This window comes from Sciurus vulgaris (assembly GCF_902686455.1).
Source record: "Sciurus vulgaris genome assembly, chromosome: 6".
NCBI classification, from domain to species: Eukaryota; Metazoa; Chordata; class Mammalia; order Rodentia; family Sciuridae; genus Sciurus; species Sciurus vulgaris.
In genome coordinates this window covers 118,690,813-118,710,564 of record NC_136466.1, presented here as the reverse complement: position 1 = coordinate 118,710,564, position 19,752 = coordinate 118,690,813, and the positions used below count along the sequence as shown (strand labels likewise).

At 35.4% G+C, this 19,752-nt stretch overlaps 1 protein-coding gene across 2 annotated transcripts in view; it reads left to right on the top strand.

The window, feature by feature from the left end:
- CWC27 (CWC27 spliceosome associated cyclophilin) overlaps nt 1-19,752 on the top strand; it is a 249,148-nt gene that overhangs the window by 199,586 nt on the left and 29,810 nt on the right. For both annotated transcript variants that reach the window (XM_079144877.1, XM_079144878.1), the window contains exons 12-13: nt 3,298-3,407; nt 6,935-7,038. In XM_079144877.1, the coding sequence (XP_079001003.1) occupies nt 3,298-3,407; nt 6,935-7,038 (214 nt within the window). The remainder of the gene's footprint in view (nt 1-3,297; nt 3,408-6,934; nt 7,039-19,752) is intronic.

Below are 19,752 nucleotides of genomic sequence, written 5' to 3'. Positions count from 1 at the left end.
TATATAGAGCTGTAAAGCTGTTCTATATTTTGATTACAGTGGAAGTTACATACTGTATACAACAAATTAATTAAATTGTGTACCAAAGATGAATTTTACTATATACAAAGTATACCTCAGTATAGCTACTTTTAAAGTTTTTCCCTACATCCTTGCCAACATTTATTGTTATTTGTATTCTTGATTATCGCCTTTCTGACTGGAGTGAGATGGAATCTCAGTATAGTTTTAATTTGCATTTCTCTAATTGCTAGAGATGTTGAACACTTTTTCATAAATTTTTGACCATTCATATTTCTTCTTCTGTGAAGTGTCTGTTCAGTTCCTTTGCCCATTTATTGATTGGATTATTTGGGTTGTTGTGTGTGTGTGTGTGTGTGTGTGTGTGTGTGTGTGTGTTAGGTGTTTTTAGTTCTTTGTATATCCTGGAGATTAATGCTGTCATGTATATCTAAAAACAATTAAAAAATAAAATATATATATAATAATAGCAATAACAATAAAAAAATACCTTGAGGTATATCCTGCCAGACAATTCCCTGTGTGTGTGTATGTGTGTGTGTGTGTGTTTAGACTGTGAATTTGTTTTTCTTAAAATAATAATTACAGAGAGTCTAATGAAAAAAATTTGTCATTACTGGTTTCCAAGATGAGATGACTACTTTTTGGTTATTAAAAGACTTTCTAATATTATAAATAGCATAGCTATAGAGTTTCTTTACTGTATTATATACCTAAATTTACCTATCCTTAACTTTTTGAAATTGATTCTTAAGGCTTCTTTGTGGCACAATTTTTTTTACTACACATTCCTTAAAAGTGAAATCAAGTGGTCCTTGCTAAAGGGGACCATGTGTAAAGGGATCCATGTACACCAAAATGAATCTGTTTTGAAGGTTGTGAGCTTGACTTACCTGTGACATGAAAGAGCTGAATTCATCTCCATCAGCCTTTCCATTTATTTTAAAATTCTCACCACAAATAAAGGTTTTCAGTTACTAGTAGCTGAAAATCTACTTAAGAACTTGTCCTTTCTCTTTTGCATTTGTTTTAACTATTAAAGCATTAGCCAGTTCTAAGCATACTCATCAGGATTTGCCTTAGGATTTTATGAAATTCTACCATAAAGAGATGTTAAAAAAGAAATATCATCAGTTTCCTAAGTGTGAGGAAGCAGGCGATTCCAGGTGCGTGGCAAATACTGTGAGGCTGCAGCGTGGGAGAAGCAGCCTACTACCTGCTGATTTTCCCCTTCTCCAATTCCATTATTACTTCATTTGTTTGACTACTTATTGAACTTCCAGCACTTGCCAAGCACTACCCTCAGTGCCAGAGAAATGTGACTTTTCCTTAAAGAGTTTAATGTCCAGTGAGGATTAAAGAAGAATAAACAGGAAATTACCATTAAGTGTGATAAGTGGTAAAAGGTACTATGGAAGCTCAAAGGACCTACATCCAAACCTAACTTTATGATTGGAATCAAAAAAGTCTCCCTGAATGAAATGACAACCAAACTGAGATCTAAAGAATGGGTAGGAATTAAGCAAAGAAAATTAATTGGGAAATGAAGAGATGGAATGTTTTTAGTATTCCCAAAAGAAGAAACAGCAGGTGCAATGCCTCAGGCTCAAGGGAGCAGGATGAATTTAAAGAATAATATTTAGGAAACCAAATGAAACAATTTCAAAGTGAATGTGGCAAAGGAGTTCTGAGAGGTCAAACTGGAGAGTAGAGTATTAACTGCTGCATTTGGAGATCCTAAAATGTTAAGGTGGTTGATCTTTATCCCAGGATAATGAAAATTCAACTGTTATAGGATAAAGAAGAAGATGTAATTCAAAATAAAAATATGAAAGTAATTTTAAAGCCTATTATAAGAATCACTTCATATATATACCAACATTGATAACATCCTCTCTTTACTAGTGGTTTCTAAGGATAGGTACTTCAGATATTATTTCTGCAATGGCTGTTTATTCATTAATGTGCTCAGCTTTTGTGTGTGTGTGTGTGTGTGTGTGTGTGTGTGTGTGTGTGTGTGTGTGCTCAGCTGTTAGTCTTGAAAGCAGAGTTGGACATACAGTACTTTAACGTACATGTAAAATTGTTTATAAAACAAATTATTCCTTTCAAGTTCTATCAAACCTATATTAAATTACCACAAAAAGACAATTTATTAGGTCATTCTCTGAACAAGATTTTTAATATATTGCACATTCATAATGTTCTTCAAACTAAGTAACAATGCAGCAAATAACTAAGGCTTGAGTAGAAAGACAAGTCTTCTTAATCACATCTGACTCGTCTTGATTTGTCAAAGGCAGGAAGTGATAGGTTCTATGGGATTTATTTTGTTGTGTTTTAATTAGTTTTTGTTTTTAGTCATAATATTCACTAATATATAATATATACCGATAAGCCATTGTAAATGTTACTTGTATTTTTTAAGGCAAAATTTTCCACAAATTTTTTAAAGAACTTCAGCTTTTTTTTAACTTTATTTTATTTCATTTTGTATGTGGTGCTGAGGATTGAACCCAGTGCCTCATGCATGCTATGCAAGCACTCTGCCACTGAGCCACAATCCCAGCCCTGTCCACATTTTTTAATGTGAAAATGTTAACTAATCTTCACATGTAATTATTGCAGGATCAAACCTATAGATTTATTTTCTAAATTCTAATTTAGTGAAAACTATTTTTGTCTACTTCTGTTATCTGTCCTGACTTATTTGTTAGATATATTTATTTTCTGTGTGCCATCAAGTTGAAGTTTGGTCATTGTTATTGGGGAATGAAATTGGCAAGTAATTGTGACACCAACCAATATTTGAAAGTTTCTGTCTTAACAAGGCAGGAGAACAATGAAAGGTGAATTATTTTAAAAGTGAAGATAGGTGATTTTATGATCTTCTTAAATACGCCTGAGAAGAGCAATTAAAATAGTATAGGATATTCTAAAGGTATTCACAAAATTGTTTAATAAATTAACACTAGTCACTTTCTAATGGAGGAAGTAGGACAACCACGAGTTCAAAGCCAGCCTCAGCAAAAGTGAGGTGCTAAATAATTCATTGAGACCCTGTCTCAATGAATACAGAATAGGGCTGGGGATGTGGCTCAGTTGTTGAGTACCCCTGAATTCAATCCCTGGTGCCCCCCCAAAAAAGAAAAGAAATTAAATGGAGAAAAACCAAGCTCAAAATTAGACTTCCTCCTTAGTGATATGAGCATATACATTAATATAAATCCACAGAGCCTTTGTTTTACTTATTCTAATACTCTCCTACTATTTTAGAGGAAGAAGCCATTCCAGATGGTGCTGTTGCAGAATACAGAAGAGAAAAGCAAAAGTATGAAGCTTTGAGAAAGCAACAGGCAAAGAAGGGAACTTCCCGGGAAGACCAGGTAACCTTATAAAACCAAACTCCTGGGACTGGAGCTGTATAGCTCAGTGGCAGAGTGTTTGCCTAGCATGTGTGAGGCACTGGATTCAGTCCTTAGCAATGCATAAGAAAGAAAGAAAGAGAGAGAGAGAGAGGGAGGGAGGAAAGGAAGGAAGGAAGGAAGACATGCTGTCCATCTATAACTGCAAAAATTTTTTTTTTAAATCCATACATATATTGTTTTCCAGTGTTGCTAAATTGAGCCTATTTTGATTATATATTGGGAAAAGCAAGATCTCTTAAAATTAAAAAAGGATATATTTATATAGGATAGGGCTCAAAGGACCTGGGCTACTAATATAAGGATCCAAATTTTAGAGTTCTTTCCAGACATTTAAGTGAAAAAGCCTGAAAATTTGAAGTTTTAACCTGGTACTCCCATATGAAGTACAGGAACTTCATAGAGACACATATTTTCAGAAATTCAGGTAGACATAAATATTATGAAATGGAGAAGAGCTTATTACAATTGATGAAAGAATCTCTTCCAGCCCAGCATGTGACATGCCAGCTGCCCAACTCAACTTAAAATGGTAAACTGCCTAGAAATAAGGCATTTGATCCACAAGTTGATTTTTACTGTAATGAAACCCTGTTTATTGCAAGTAATCACTGAATCTTTAGGTAGCAGTATGAGGAAATTATCAGAAATCAGGGATGAGAAGAGACAGATCTAGCACAATAATTTGGGAGCGAGCTGCATACACCCTGCAATATTTGGCACTTGATAAAACAAATCTCTTCAGCAGCCCTTCATGTTGAAAAGGTAGGGGGCAGACCAAAATCAATTATTTTTGATGTTGCCATATATATACAAGGACATACCATTTTAGGCATAATAACTAAAACAGGCAAAATGAAAGTAAATTAAAAAGCCCAAGCCTATTTGTTTAAATTAATCTAAACAGAAACTGTATTATAAATGACACCTAATTACTAGTAAAGAAAGATCATGCATCAGTTCTTAGCATGAAAATAATCATAGGGAAAGTTTGACAAGAAGTTTGGTATAGGAAATTTTAATTACAGAGTACTAAGTTATATGCAGTTTTCAAAAGAAATGGCACATCAAATGAAATTAAGATGAAATGCATTATTAACTTGTTTTCATGGGGTCACAGTCTTTTGAATAATAATTGTAGTAACTATTCTTCCAAAGATGCTGAGTATCACTTATTTGTGCATTTTTTCTCCCCACCCCCAAAGCAACTAATTATTAAAAACCTATCATATACTAATAACCATATTTGGTGGTCAACAGGAAGACACATTGCTGCCCACTCTGAACTGTTAGGGAAAAAAAAACGGTTTAACAAGTAATACCGATAGAAGGGATTGAGCATTATAAAAAGGATAGATATAGGGAACAATGTAAATGTGTAACAGGAAGAACTAAACATGGCCTAAGAATCTGGGAATGTCTCCCTGAGAAAATGACTTCTCAGCTGAGTTTTGAAGTTTAATAGAAGATGGAACCAAGTGAAGAAGAGACAAAAGGAATAGCATGTGAAAAGTCTTTGTCCTCTTTGCAAAGAACTAAATGATATTAAATATGACTGTAATATAACCAAGAGAAGGAAAGAGATGAGGTTGAAGAGATAAGCAGGAGCCAGTTTTTAAGAGATATTTTTGATCCATACTAAGGATTTAGTTGATCCTAAGGACAGTGAGAAACCATTAACAGAAAGAAGTGACATGATCTATTTGCATTTGGGAAATGTCCATCTAACCTGGCAGCAGTGTGAAAAGTAGATGGGACTCAGGGCAGAACTGGAGGCACAGACACCAAATGGGAGATATGCACCAACAGCGTCTACCTAGGTGGGCCACCTTCAAAATAATTTCTCCAAGTGAAAAGTTTCTGTGCTGAAGAGCCATACTGCAAATGGTTGGCAATTCATTCCTTTAGCAAAAGTCAGAAGACTGAATAATTCCCCATCTTATGCCAAACAGAAATGTCTCTAAGTAGATGATATACTCCCTATAATGTACCCCTGTATTTTCATGATGTTTCCTTTCTGCCCAGTGTCTTTTCTTGTTTTAGAATGAAGCCAGACAAAGTGTAGTCTTAAATATAGGAAAAGCTAAGAAAAAGCCCAAAAAGATGTTTTATGTTTGTCACAGTCCCCACTTTTGAGCCAGTGCCATTAGCCCATTAATTGTCTCTAAAAACAAACTGTTGCTGGGAACAGTGATGCATGCCTGTAATCCTAGCTACTCAGGAGGCTGAGGCAGGAGGATTGCAAGTACAAGGTCAGCCTGGACAATTTAGCAAGACCCCGTCTCAAAAGAAAAAAGGCTAGGGATGTAGTTTAGTGGTAGAGTGGCTCTGGGTTCAATCTCAGTACCAGCAGAAAGGAAAGGAGAGGAGGGAGGGGAGGGGAGGGGAGAGCGGAGGGATGGAATTACAGGTGTGCACCACCCATGCCCAGCCTAGTCACATGTTTAACTAAATCAGTCACACATCTTTTTCCTTATGAAATGTGAGAATTTTAGTTCAAATTCACCATGCAGAAATCATTATTAAGCCCTTGATTTTTCAGACATGTAGTACTTTATGCCACTTCGCAAGGATGTACTCTTCAAAAATGTAGAATAGAAAATGTTTTCCTAACCCATGTTCTCTGCTTAAATTCTAGAGTAGGCTGGTAAGGTATAGCCAGCAGAAATGTGATTTTAAGATTGTCACCACTTGCTGCTTCTTGCCTATAAAGGGCATGGGAGCCAAACAGGAATTCAGAGTACTGTTCCTTTTTTCTCTCTTTCTTTTTTTTTTTTTTAACATATTCAACATGATACTCCTTCTTTCACTCAAAAATAGAGTATAATGCTTTTTATGTGTATACTTTTAAATTATGGTATAATAGCATATTTATTGCTTTTTACCAAATATATCTATTTTCTTGTTGAGAGACATTGTTTTCATTTTTCCATTTATATGAATATTGCTGCATAAGCCATTTTCTCTGTTTCAGATTATTTTTCTAGAATATATTCCCAGGATTAGAATTACTGAATCAGAGAGGATAATCAAATTCTGAAGTTTTGATACATGTCTATAGTTTTCTAAAGCCCACCTTACAACAGCTAATAGGTTCATCCATTCCATTTTCCCAATATTGATATTTTTACATTTTTGGAGATTTATTAAATGAAAAATATATTTGTTCATGTTAAGTTGTTTTTGCTTCCACAAATCTTACTGAATTACCTTCCTTTTTGGACATTAAAAACCTAACTATTAGTAAGCATATATTTTTTTAAATGAAAGTGTCTTCTACATAAGCAAATCTATTTTCTCAGAATTAGAAAATGGTGAACTATCTCTGAGGAAAAATGTCACCAAAAATCCAAACACAACAATGTCAAGGTTTATTAATATCATTGTTGCCACCTGAAGACAGTTATTTTCCTTTAAAAAGTAAACATTTTTATAAGTGCTTTATATCCAAGTAGGATATTTTCTTAGCAATCAAATTGTTATTTCAGACTCTTGCGCTGCTGAATCAGTTTAAATCTAAACTCACTCAAGCAATTGCTGAAACTCCTGAAAACGACATTTCCGAAACAGAAGTAGAAGATGATGAAGGATGGTAAGAGCTTTGATTTCTTTGTATTAACCATGAACAAACAGACACAGAATGGAAACATTTCCACCATACCATCTTTTTTTTCATACCTTACCATCATATTATAGGGCTTCAGAACCCTTTTACTTCATTTCATTTCAATATGAAGTGAAATATTTACTATAAAGCGAAGCATTTATTGAGTGCTTGGTGTGTTCTCAATATTGTGCTAGCCAGTTGAAAACGTGTAAGAAACATTGGACTCTATCCCTACCCCAAGTAACTTCTAAAATTGTAAAAAAGGTAAAACTCAAGTTAAACTAGGAAATAGCCTTAAAAACAGTAAATCAATATTTTTTTGCACTTTCCCACAAACATTTTAAAACTTAGTAATCTATTTCATAACCCTTCTAACTTCCTCTTCAAGTTTATGATCTAGAGGATCCTAGCAATACATACATAGTTAATCTTATTTATATCTTTGAATACTTTTCAGCTCTTAAAGACACTGATAAGAAACAAACTAATGACATGTGCGTGTCCTGTGCTTAGAACTTTATACTATGCTGGCAAAAAAGAAAAAAAAAAAAAAAAAAGAATAAGAATCATGTTTTCCCTTATCACAACCTCTGTCCTCAAGTTGACTTCACATGCAGTATATTAGGCCTCCCCACACCTAACAGCCTCCTCCTCCCACAACACCCTGGCTCAGGCATGTTGCTGCAGACAAGCCAGGGTATCCCCCACACTCACACTCATGACTCACCCTCTGGAGCCTCTGAACCATCACATGTACCATTAACCAATCCCAGAATCATGGCCTCAGAGTTCCCTGCCAAACAGCATCTCCTCTATTTCAAAACTGTTCAACACTCCCATCCTCCAGGAAACCAGTCAGCAAGATTTGTCGAGCACTCACAAATCTGGAGGGTGGAGGAAGGAGGGCTGGGACACACATTTAAAAAGACATAAAAACACTTATTAAGGAAACATTTAAACAAGTAAGATTCTGCAACTGCATAAAACTTTTAACCAAAAAGGCTGAGAGGATGATGACTTGAATGGAATGAGGACGACCTAACCTAGGACCCTGAAAGCACTTGTATATTTCTCAATCAGTGTATAGTTTCCATGCAATCTAGTTTATGATGCTAATTTTTTATAAAATCCTATATCTCTTGTGACAGCCTTATTTCATTTATATATTTGTTTATATTTAAATTCAAAGTTGCTTGAAGGTAGAACCTGGTTCCTTCCATAGTCCCATGCCAAAGACAAAGGTTCAGTGACCCATAGAGATAAATGTACATTTGCATAGAAGAACTTTCTGCTTTTTTATATGACTGGACAGGTTTAGTTTTATTTTGGATTCCTTGAATGTTTCAAAATATCTTTCAAATGTTTTGGGTTCAGCCACCACACACAAAAAAATGTTTTGCCAAGTCCTCTTCCCCTTATTTTTGAATCCATATGCATTTTTTAAGGAAATATGACCCATGTGTTTCTGATTCATTTACACTTAACTCATCAAGATGGTGTTTTGTAAGAACAGTTTGATGCCCAATAAGTTTTTCTAACCTTTTTATAAGCCATTTAAGCCTTTTTTTATTGAACAGGAAAGTCACCAACAAATTCAAACCCCAGAAGTTTCATTTGAAACTCATAACCCACAGGATTCAAGTTTATTTTCAACTTGGCAAGATCATTTTACTTCCCAAGGTTCTTCCTAACCCCTTGGCTAAGTATTCTCTCATTTTGAATTCTTCATTATCTTCATATATCAATTATGTGTTTTTAAAAGTGCCATTCTTGTTTTTGGTGGGATTTGATCATACAATCAATGTTCCATCTAACAGCCTCATTAGAAAGTTAAACAAATGGGAAATCTTCACCAGATGGGGGAAAAAAAAGTCACTGGTCAGGGATGTTGGCTAATTCTTCATTTGAAGGGAAAAAAAAAAAATGTCACGAAGGAGGGAGAAATAAGTTAAAAGAACCATTAGCAGGTCTTCAGGGGGTTCACTTCTGCTTTCTGTTGGAGTTGCCTAAACATAAAGTCAGATCTGTATACTATGCATCTCCAGAATAATTTTGGTATTTGTTTTATTTGACATCTAATAAAAATACCTTTAGTGTTCAAGGCTCTGTGCAGAATCACACAGAATATATAGGGACCTTATGTAACGCCTTCTTATTGCAATGTAGACCACTGGACCTTTATAACCTTATAAGCCACAACATCATTTCTGTTCATAAATAAACCACTTCAACTTTATCAAATCTCTCACAATTTAGATCTTATTTCATAAAGTATATTCTACCCAAGAAAAGAGTCTTGTATTCAGAATGATTTATAGCAAATATTATGAGTGGATGGCATGAGCATGTGTGTTATGCATAAATTACATGGTTCCCAGACTATTTTGTAGGTCATGGTTGCCGTTTTTCTAAGAAGTAAGTCAGCCAGTGTGCTGTACTATACTGTCAGAGTCTGTTATCTGAGGTGAAATGATTGCTTCTAAGACATTTTTATGTGTCTGCATGAGTGGCCACACATTGAGGGATCATTTTCATTTTCTGTCAAGATAGAAACCATTACCAATTTGTTATGTTTTCTTTTACTTGGCAAACTATTCTATTTGCATTTTTGGCTGGGCTGCTGTATTGGCATGGTATACAACAGACATTTGGGTACCATTCAGCAGCATTCTACTTTTTATGCAAAAAAAATAAAGAGAAAAAAAGGTGGGAGGGGGAGAGAAAGAAAAGAAATATGATTCTATTGTAAACAATGTGTATGGTGTTTGATAATTATTCCCAGATTTCACTGTCTAACAAGGCATTTAAAGAAGTGTTATAAGTAGATCTAAGCTAAAATGCTTGTAGAAATTTTTCTCTCACGATTACTAGGATTCTTCCTTTGTCTAGATCTATACCACCAATATTTGGTGACCTTGAGGGCACCAGATTCTAGTTTAGCAGCTGGAGCAGTTTCTTTGCCACTGTATTCCTTAGTCCCACTGCATCAGATCCAAGCATGGATATTATAAAATTATTAGACACATAGCAGAAGGCATCAGCCAAATCATATGAACATGTGAATGAAGCCCATATGCTAGTTTGGGTTTGGTAAGATAAAGCTTGAGGAGCTCAGAAAAAAAGTTTTGAGAGAGCTATAGCTAACAAGGCAGTGGAGAGACTTATAAAAAAGAAAACCACCTGCTCTTTACACAAAAAATTAAATCTATGAGAGTAGAATGGAATCTGTGGACATTAATAATTCAATAATATGTTCTATTGAAAAATTCTTTCCAGATTATTAAGTCTAAAATTATCTAAAAACTTTACAAGTATACATGATAAAATAATAAATCATATGATCTATCCGCATTCTCTTCTTTCTCTGCCTCTCTCCCCTCCACTGCACATTCCTCTGTAGTATATACAGTGTTCAATATTATAAAAATTTGAAAAACCTTAACAATTGCATGGTTACCTCAATTAAATATTTAATAATTATTATATAAGTAAAAAATATTCACTATAGAATTAAATTACAGACCCTTTCAAAATAAATAAACAGAAATCACCCGTGATCTCAAATTCAAAGATAAATACTATTAATTTGTACATAACAACTTATACTAAATATGTAAACATGTTTATATTATAAATTTATACATGTATATGCACATACACATTTTAAGCAGAATTGGGATCATATAGTACTACTACATTTATATTTATAACTTGTTTTTTTCCCTCAGCAATATATGGTGAATTCTCTTTATCATACATAATTCCATGATATAATCTTAATATATTATGTAGTATTTCTATTATATAATGAACCACATATTTATTTGACCTCCTTGTTTTATATTTAGGCTCTTTCCAGTTTTTAACATAATAAGCAATGCCAAAGGGAGCCTTACTATATCTGTCATTGCCCATTTTCTCAGAATAAATTTCTAAAACTGGATTTGCTTAGACAATGAGTATGCATGTTAGGCTTCTACTAAATATTTTCAAATGGCTCTCCCAAGATGTCATTCCATTTATACTTCCAAGTAAATATCCTTTAAGATTTGCCTTTATGGCAGTTAGAATCTCAAAAATTAATTAAGGCTCTTTGCAGTGCTTAATTAAAGAGAATGACATTTTAGAAGAAATGCTTTTTGTCTTTGTGAAAAAAAAATTAAGTGCACATACAGTGTGATTTGCTTCTGTTTTTAATAAAAATCGTACATGTTTCAACATAGTTCCTCTTCTTAGGAGTCTCGTTATCTCTGAGGAATTTTATTCTTGATTTAAAAAACTCTCCAAGATAATCCTGAGTTTAGAACTTTTGAATCTAGACCTCCTTCCTCCTGCCACCCCCAGTTTTCTTATTACACCTTGGCCTATGTTGAAAATCACTTTGGGGACTCCAAGATGGCACACTAGGAGGTGACTGCATCTCCTGTCACTCCAGTACTCAGGATCAAGAAGTGGAGGTATTGAGAGACCTGGACCAACTCAGAGCCACTGGGTGAGTTTCTCCCACTGGATGAAGCTCAGCCCGGGCCGCAGGCCTGGACAGCAGGCAGCTTCTCAGAGAAGGGCTGGGTGGCAAGAGACTTCCACGAGCAGCCAGGCTACCCGTCCATGAACACCCAGGCTCCCTCCCGGGGCAGGCCTGGTCCACAGGCAGCTGCTCTGAACAGGCCTGCCCAGTGAGAGGTTTCCGCTCACAGTCAGTGCCCACCCCCCGGACCCAGCAGCAGCTTTCTTCAGGAGCACGGCATTATCAAGTTCCTCCAAGACTTCAGGCTACTGAAGGCTAGGAGGTGATATACTGGAAATCTACAGGGACACTATAAGCCAATAGAGGAAATCTGCAATATTTCAGAGTCCCACTAATATCTGACCAATATGAGAAAACAAGGGAAGAAAATGTTCCAAACAAACCTAGATGCCATATCAATAAAACCCAATGACAACATGGCAGAAAAAATGTCAGAAACGGAGTTCAGAGTGTACATTATTAAAACGATCAGGGAAGCAAACAGGAGATGAAAGAGCAAATGCAGGCATTGAATGATGAGACGAAAGAGCAAATACAGGCATTAAATGATAACAACAATCAACAGTTAAAAGAGCAAATAAGGGAAGCAAAAAATCATTTCAATAAGGAGTTAGAGATACTGAAAAAAAAACAGAAATCCTTGAAATGAATGAAACAATAAACCAAATTAAAAACACCATAGAAAGCATAACCAATAGGATAGAAGACCTGGAAGACAGAACCTCCGACATTGAAGACAAAATATTTAATTTTGAAAACAAAGTTGACCAAACAGAGAAGATGGTAACAAATCATGAACAGAATCTATAAGAATTATGGGATATCATGAAAATGCCATATTTAAGAATTATTGGAATTGAGGAAGGCACAGAGAAACAAACCAAAGGAATGAACAACCTATTCAATGAAATAATATCAGAAAATTTCCCAAATCTGAAGAATGAAATGGAAAATCAAGTACAACAGGCTTATAGAACCCCAAATATACAAAATTACAACAGAACCACACCAAGGCACATTATTATGAAAATACATAACATACAAAATAAAGACAGAATATTCAAGGCTGCAAGAGAAAAGAATCAAGTTACATTCGGGGGGAAACCAATACACATATCAGCAGATTTTTCAATCCAGACCCTAAAAGCTAGAAGGGCCTGGAACAACATTTTTCAAGCCCTGAAAGAAAATGGATGCCAACCAAGAACCTTATGCCCAGCAAAACTTACCTTTAGATTTGATGATGAAATAAATAATTCCATGATAAACAAAAACTAAAAGAATTTACAAAAAGAAAGCCACCATTACAGAACATTCTCAAAAAAATATTCCATGAGGAACAGATGAAAAACAATGATGCAAATCAGCAAAGGGAAGAAATACCCTAAAGGAATAGCCAAATAAAGGAGAAACCAAGTCGTGTCAAAAAACAAAAATGAGCCAAATGACTGGGAATACAAATCATATCTCAATAATAACCCTGAATGTTAATGGCCTGAATTCATCAATCAAAAGACATAGACTGGCAGATTGGATTAAAAAGAAAGATCCAACAATATGCTGCCTGCAAGAGACTCACCTAATAGAAAAAGATACCCATAGACTAAAGGTGAAAGGATGGGGAAAAACATACCATGCACATGGACACAGGAAAACAGCTGGAGTATCCATCCTCATTTCACATAATGTGGACTTCAAACCAAAGGTAGAAGGGATAAAGAAGGACATTTCATATTGCTTAAGGGAAGCATAAATCAGCAAGATATAACAATCATAAGCACCTATGCCCCAAACAGTGGCTCATCCATGTATATCAAACAAATCCTTCTCAATTTCAGAAACCAAATAGACCATAACACAATAATACTAGGTGATTTTAACACGCCTCTCTCACCACTGGACAGATCTTCCAAACAAAAATTGAACAAAGAAACCAAAGATCTCAATAACACAATCAATAATTTAGTCTTAACAGACATTTATAGAATATCATCCAACCAAGAGCGAATACACTTTCTTCTCAGCAGTACATGGATCCTTCACTAAAATAGACCATACTTTGTGCCATAAAGCTAATGTTAGCAAATACAAGAAGATAGAGATACTACATTGTATTCTATCATATCGTAATGGATTGAAATTAGAAGTAAATGACAGAGTAAAAAACAGAAACTCCCAACACCTGGAGATTAAATAACATGCTATTATATGATGAAAGGATAACAGAAGGTATTAGAAGGAAATTAAAAAATTCTTAGAGGTAAATGAGAACAAAGAAACATCATATCAAAATCTCTGGGACACTATGAAAGCAGTACTTAGAGGGAAATTTATTTCATGGAGCGCATTCAATAAAAGAAATAAAACTCAACAAATAAATGACCGAACACTACAGCTCAAAGCCCTAGAAAAAGAAGAACAGACCAACACCAAAAGTAGTAGAAGACGGGAAATAGTTAAACTCAGAGCTGAAATCAACGATATTGAAACAAAAGAAACAATACAAAAAATTGACAAAATAAATAGTTGGTTCTTCAAAAAAATAAACAAAATTGATAAACCTTTAGCCACACTAACAAAGAGAAGACGAGAGAAAACCCATATCACTAAAATTCGGAATGAACAAGGAAATATCACAACAGACACGATTGAAACAAAACATAATTAGAAGTTATTTTGAAAATCTATACTCCAACAAAATAGAAAATATCAAAGACATCAACAGGTTTCTAGAGACATATGAATTGCCTAAACTGAATGAGGAGGACATACACAATTTAAATAGACTAATTTCAAGTAATGAAATAGAAGAAGTCATCAAAAGCCTACCAACAAAGAAAAGTCCAGGACCAGAAGGGTTCTCAGCCGAATTCTACAAAACCTTTAAAGAAGAGCTCATTCCAATACTTCTCAAAGTATTCCAAAGAATAGAAGAGGAGGGAACCCTCCCAAACTCATTCTATGAAGCCAATATTACCCTGATACCTAAACCAGACAGAGACACATCGAGGAAAGAAAATTTCAGACCAATATCCTTAATGAACATCGACGCAAAAATTCTCAACAAAATTGTAGCAAATCGCATACAAAAACATTAAAAGGATAGTGCACCACAATCAAGTGGGTTTCATCCCAGGGATGCAAGGTTGGGTCAACATCAGGAAATCAATAAATGTCATTCACCATATAAATAGACTTAAAGTCAAGAATCACATGATTATTTCAATAGATGCAGAAAAAGCATTTGATAGACTACAGCACCCCTTCATGCTCAAACACTCGAAAAAATAGGGATAGTGGAAATATTCCTTAACATTGTAAAGGCCATCTATGCTAAGCCCATGGCTAATATCATTCTAAATGGTGTAAAACTGAAAGCATTTCCCCTAATAACTGGAACAAGGCAGGGATGCCCTCTTTCACCACTTCTATTCAATATCGTTCTTGAAACTCTAGCCAGAGCAATTAGGCAAACCAAAGAAATTAAAGGGATACGAATAGGAAAAGAAGAACTCAAACTATCCCTATTTGCTGATGACATAATTATATACTTAGAGGAACCAGGAAATTCCACCAGAAAACTTTTAGAACTCATAAGTGAATTCAGTAAAGTAGCGGGATATAAGATCAATGCACATAAATCTAATGCATTTTCATACATACATGATGAATCTTAGGAAAGGATAATTAGGAAAACTACCCCATTCACAATAGCCTCGAAGAAAATAAAATACTTGGGAATCAATCTCACAAAAGAGGTGAAAGACCTCTGCAATGAGAACTACAGAACACTAAATAAAGAAATTAAAGAAAACCTTAGAAGATGGAAAGATCTCCCATGTTCTTGGATAGGAAGAGTTAATATTGTCAAAATGGCCATACTACCAAAAGTGCTATACAGATTCAATGCAATTCCAATTAAAATCCCAATGCCGTACCTTACAGAAATAGAGCAAGCAATTATGAAATTCATATAGAAGAGTAAGAAACCCAGAATAGCTAAAGCAATCCTCAGTAGAAAGAGCGAAGCAGGGGCTATCGCAATACCAGATCTTCAACTCCACTACAAAGCAATAGTAACAAAAACGGCATGGTATTGGCACCAAAATAGACAGGTAGATCAATGGTACAGAATAGAGGACATGGACACAAACCCAAATAAATACAATTTTCTCATACTAGACAAAGGGGCCAAAAATATGCAATGGAGAAAAGATAGCCTCTTCAACAAATGGTGCTGGGAAACTGGAAATCCTTATGCAGCAGAATGAAACTAAACCCCTATCTCTCATCCTGCACAAAACTCAACTCAAGATGGATCAAGGACCTTGAAATCAGACCAGAGACACTTCATCTTATAGAAGAAAAAGTATGTCCAAATCTTCAACTTGTTGGCTTAGGATTAGACTTCCTTAACAGGACTCCCATAGCATAAGGAATAAAAGCAAGAATCAATAACTGGGATACATTCAAACTAAATAGCTTTCTCTCAGCAAAGGAAACTATCAGCAATGCGAAGAGAGAGCCTACAGAGTGGGAGAAAATCTTTGCCAATCATACTTCAGATAGAGCACTAATTTCCAGAATATATAAAGAACTCAAAAAACTCTACACCAAAAAATACAAATAATCCAATCAAAAAATGGGCTAAGGAAATGAATAGACACATCACACAGGATCTACAAGCAATCAACGGATATATGAAAAAATGTTCAACATCTTTAGTAATAAGAGAAATGCAAATCAAAACTATCCTAAGATTCCATCTCGCCCCAATTAGAATGGTGATTATCAAGAACACAAGCAACAATAGGTGTTGGTGAGGATGTGGAGAAAAAGGTACCATCATACATTGCTGGTGGGGTTGCAAATTAGTGCAGCCACTCTGGAAAGCAGTGTGGAGACTCCAGTGTGGAGAAAGCTTGGAATGGAGCCACCATTTGACCCAGCTATCCCACTCCTTGGCCTATACCCAAAGGACTTAAAATCAGCATACTACAGAGATGCAGCCACGTCAATGTTCATAGCTGCTCAATTCACAATAGCCAGATTGTGGAACCAACCTAGATGCCCTTCAATTGATGAATGGATAAAGAAACTGTGGTATATATATACAATGGAATATTACTCAGCCATAAAGAATGATAAAATTATGGCATTTGCAGGCAAATGGATGAAATTGGAGAATATCATTGTAAGTGAGATAAGCCAATCTCAAAAAACCAAAGGACAAATGATCTTGCTGATAAGCAGATGATGACACATGATGGGGATGGGAGAGGGCAAGAATGGAGGAAGGAGGGACTGTATAGAGGGAAAAGAGGGGGCGAAAAAATAACAGAATGAATCAAACACCCTTACTGTATGTAAATGTATGATTACACAAATGGTATGCCTTTACTCCATGTACAAACAGAGAAACAACATGTGTCCCATTTGTTTAAATCAAAATAAATTTTTTAAAAATCAGTTTATTTCTGCTAGAGATTGAAATTTTGAGAAACAAAATTTAGCTTCAAGAAATCGTAAAGCCTTCCTCCGGAGCTGGCATGGTGCAGAAATGACAAATACCAGTTGTCTTGAGCACACAAATCAATAGAATAACAACAATGCATATAATTTTTTTAAATTATTGACCTTTAGAGCCCTGCTAGTCAGACCTCATTATGAGATGCCATTATTGACATAGCTTCATCTCGTTGCTTTATGATTCATGTAATTTTATATCTTCTTTAAGAAGGCTTTTACCATCTTCAAGGTTATAAAGACAGCAACTGCATTTTCTTCTTAACAATTTTAAAGAAAGGTTATGTAAGTTTTTTGATGTCTTTGTACATTTTCATCATGTTTATTACCAGACACTGTACATTTCTGATGCTGTTGTGAGCTGTTTTTTCTAGTACATTTTCTAGTTGGTTTCTTCTGGGACCAAAGAAAGCTACTAAACTTCTTGTATATGGACAGTGTTTTGAATCCCCTCCTTAATCCTAACAGTTTCTTGGCTAATCCTCTGAATCCTTTTTTGCCCTTCCCTTCTAGGGAAGGAGTGTTGCTATGCACTGTACTGTTAAGCCCATTCCTTCTTTCCCTAGTAATCTAGTAATCTTCCTTTATTAGTTGAATCTTACTTCATTAGTTGTGTGTTTCTCTCTCTCTCTCTCTCTCTCTCTCTCTCTCTCTCTCTCTCTCACAAGCGCACGCAGACTTAAAGTTGCCTTCTCTTTCTCCTATATCTTTCTCCCCTTCCTTGACTTCTCCCCATCATTATTTAAACATGCTTGTACATGCTTGTATATTTTTTCTCCCACCAAAAAAACAAGAACTACCTCTTCCTCTTCTTTCTCTTCCTAATCTTATGGGCAAAATGGTTCACTATTGTCTTCCCCCACTATCTCTACCCAACTTGATTCATCTGATTCATAGCACAGTACTGCTCCAGCAGAACTCCTGCCAATGTTATGAACATCCTTTTCATTTAAAATCCACAGGAGGCTTCCCACCCCTGAGATATAGTTCAGTGTAGAGATCATATTGGTAGATGACCCCCTCCTCTTTAGAATTTTCTCTTCCTTTGGCTTATGTAAGAGCAACGTGTCCTGATTTTTCCCCCATCTCTTTAGCCATGTCTTTCTATCATCTCTTCCCACTCTTCTCTTCCCACTCCTTTAATGTCAGGGTTCCTCTCTTCTTCTGGAACCTCATGCTTCTTCCTTTGGTGATCTCAGCCGCTCGACCCTCACTGAGTGAATGACCTAGTCCATATAATTATCTGCTCACTTTGGTTCCTGCCAAATCTCCATACAGACTTCTTTGCTAAACCGTACAGCCAAATATTCAACTTTCTGCTAAGCATTCCTGTGTGGCTATATCCTAAGCAAATGAATAAACACAACATGCACATATCTGAATCAATCAGCCCTTAACTTGCTCCTCCTGACTTCTCTTTAAAAATGTACCACATTTCATCAAGTTACACAAACCAAACAGCTATTTATCGTCTTTCTTCTTCTCTCATTTTGCCGTATCTCATTTGTCACTTAATATTATGATTATATCTTCTGTTTTTGCCCAGATTCATCCATTCTTTGCCATCTGCACGGCTGCCACCTTAGTTTAAGCCACCATTATCTCTTGTCTGAATGACTACACTTCTTAGCTGATCTCCACACAGTCACACTCCTCTTTAGTCTACTCATTATAGTGCAACTGTGTTGACTTCTCATTCACAGATTGGATCTTACTAGTCCTTCTTTAGACCCTTTCCTTAATTTCCCTTACCTTCAAGATAAACTACTCCTTTTAGCCTGGTTTACAAGACCCTCCAAAATCAGACCTCTGCTTACCTGTCTTCCCTTGTCTCTCTTATCAAGGTTGTGTCGAAGTACCTATATTTTCACAAACCGATCATATTCTCTTCTCCTCTGGGTCCTGCATATTTGTCTCCTCTACTTAGAAAGCCTCACTACCCTTTTCCTCCTTCCTCTTCTTTGATTCACCTTCCTGGCACTTTTTCTTGGAGTCGTAGCTTTGATGTCACCTTTGTTCCATTTGTTAAAAAGTCTGTCTTTTCTCTAGTGAAACGTCTTTGTGACTTTATCAAATATAGTCAGTCCATGTATTTTTGTGGGTCTTTCTCCTGAGCTCTCTATTCCGTTCCATCGATCTGTGTGTTTATCCTTTCACCATACCACATTAGCTTGATTACTTCAGCTTCATGGTAAGTTTTGAGATCAGGTAGTATGATTCCTGAAAACTTACCCTGTTTTCCAGAATTGCTTTGGTTATTCTAGTTCTTTTGCCTTTCAGTATTAATTTTAGAATCAGTTTGTCTACTGACAAAAAAAATAAATAAATAAAACTGCTAGGATTTTTATTTGAATTTCATTAAGTTTATTGATCAGTCTGAAAATAATTAACATCATTTCTATGTTGAGCTTTTTAAACTATGTTGAATTTTAGACCCTTATTTTCCCACAGAACCTTAGATTCTGTTAATTTTTTTCAATTACTCTTCTTTCAATTCACATTGGACAGTTTCTAATAATCTGCCTTCAGGTTCACTAATTTCTTCCTCTGTCACCTTTATTTTGCTACTGGGACCATCCTGTAGGTTTTCAATTTTGATTTAATTGTATTTTCCAGTTCCAAAACTTCTGTTTGTATCTATTTTT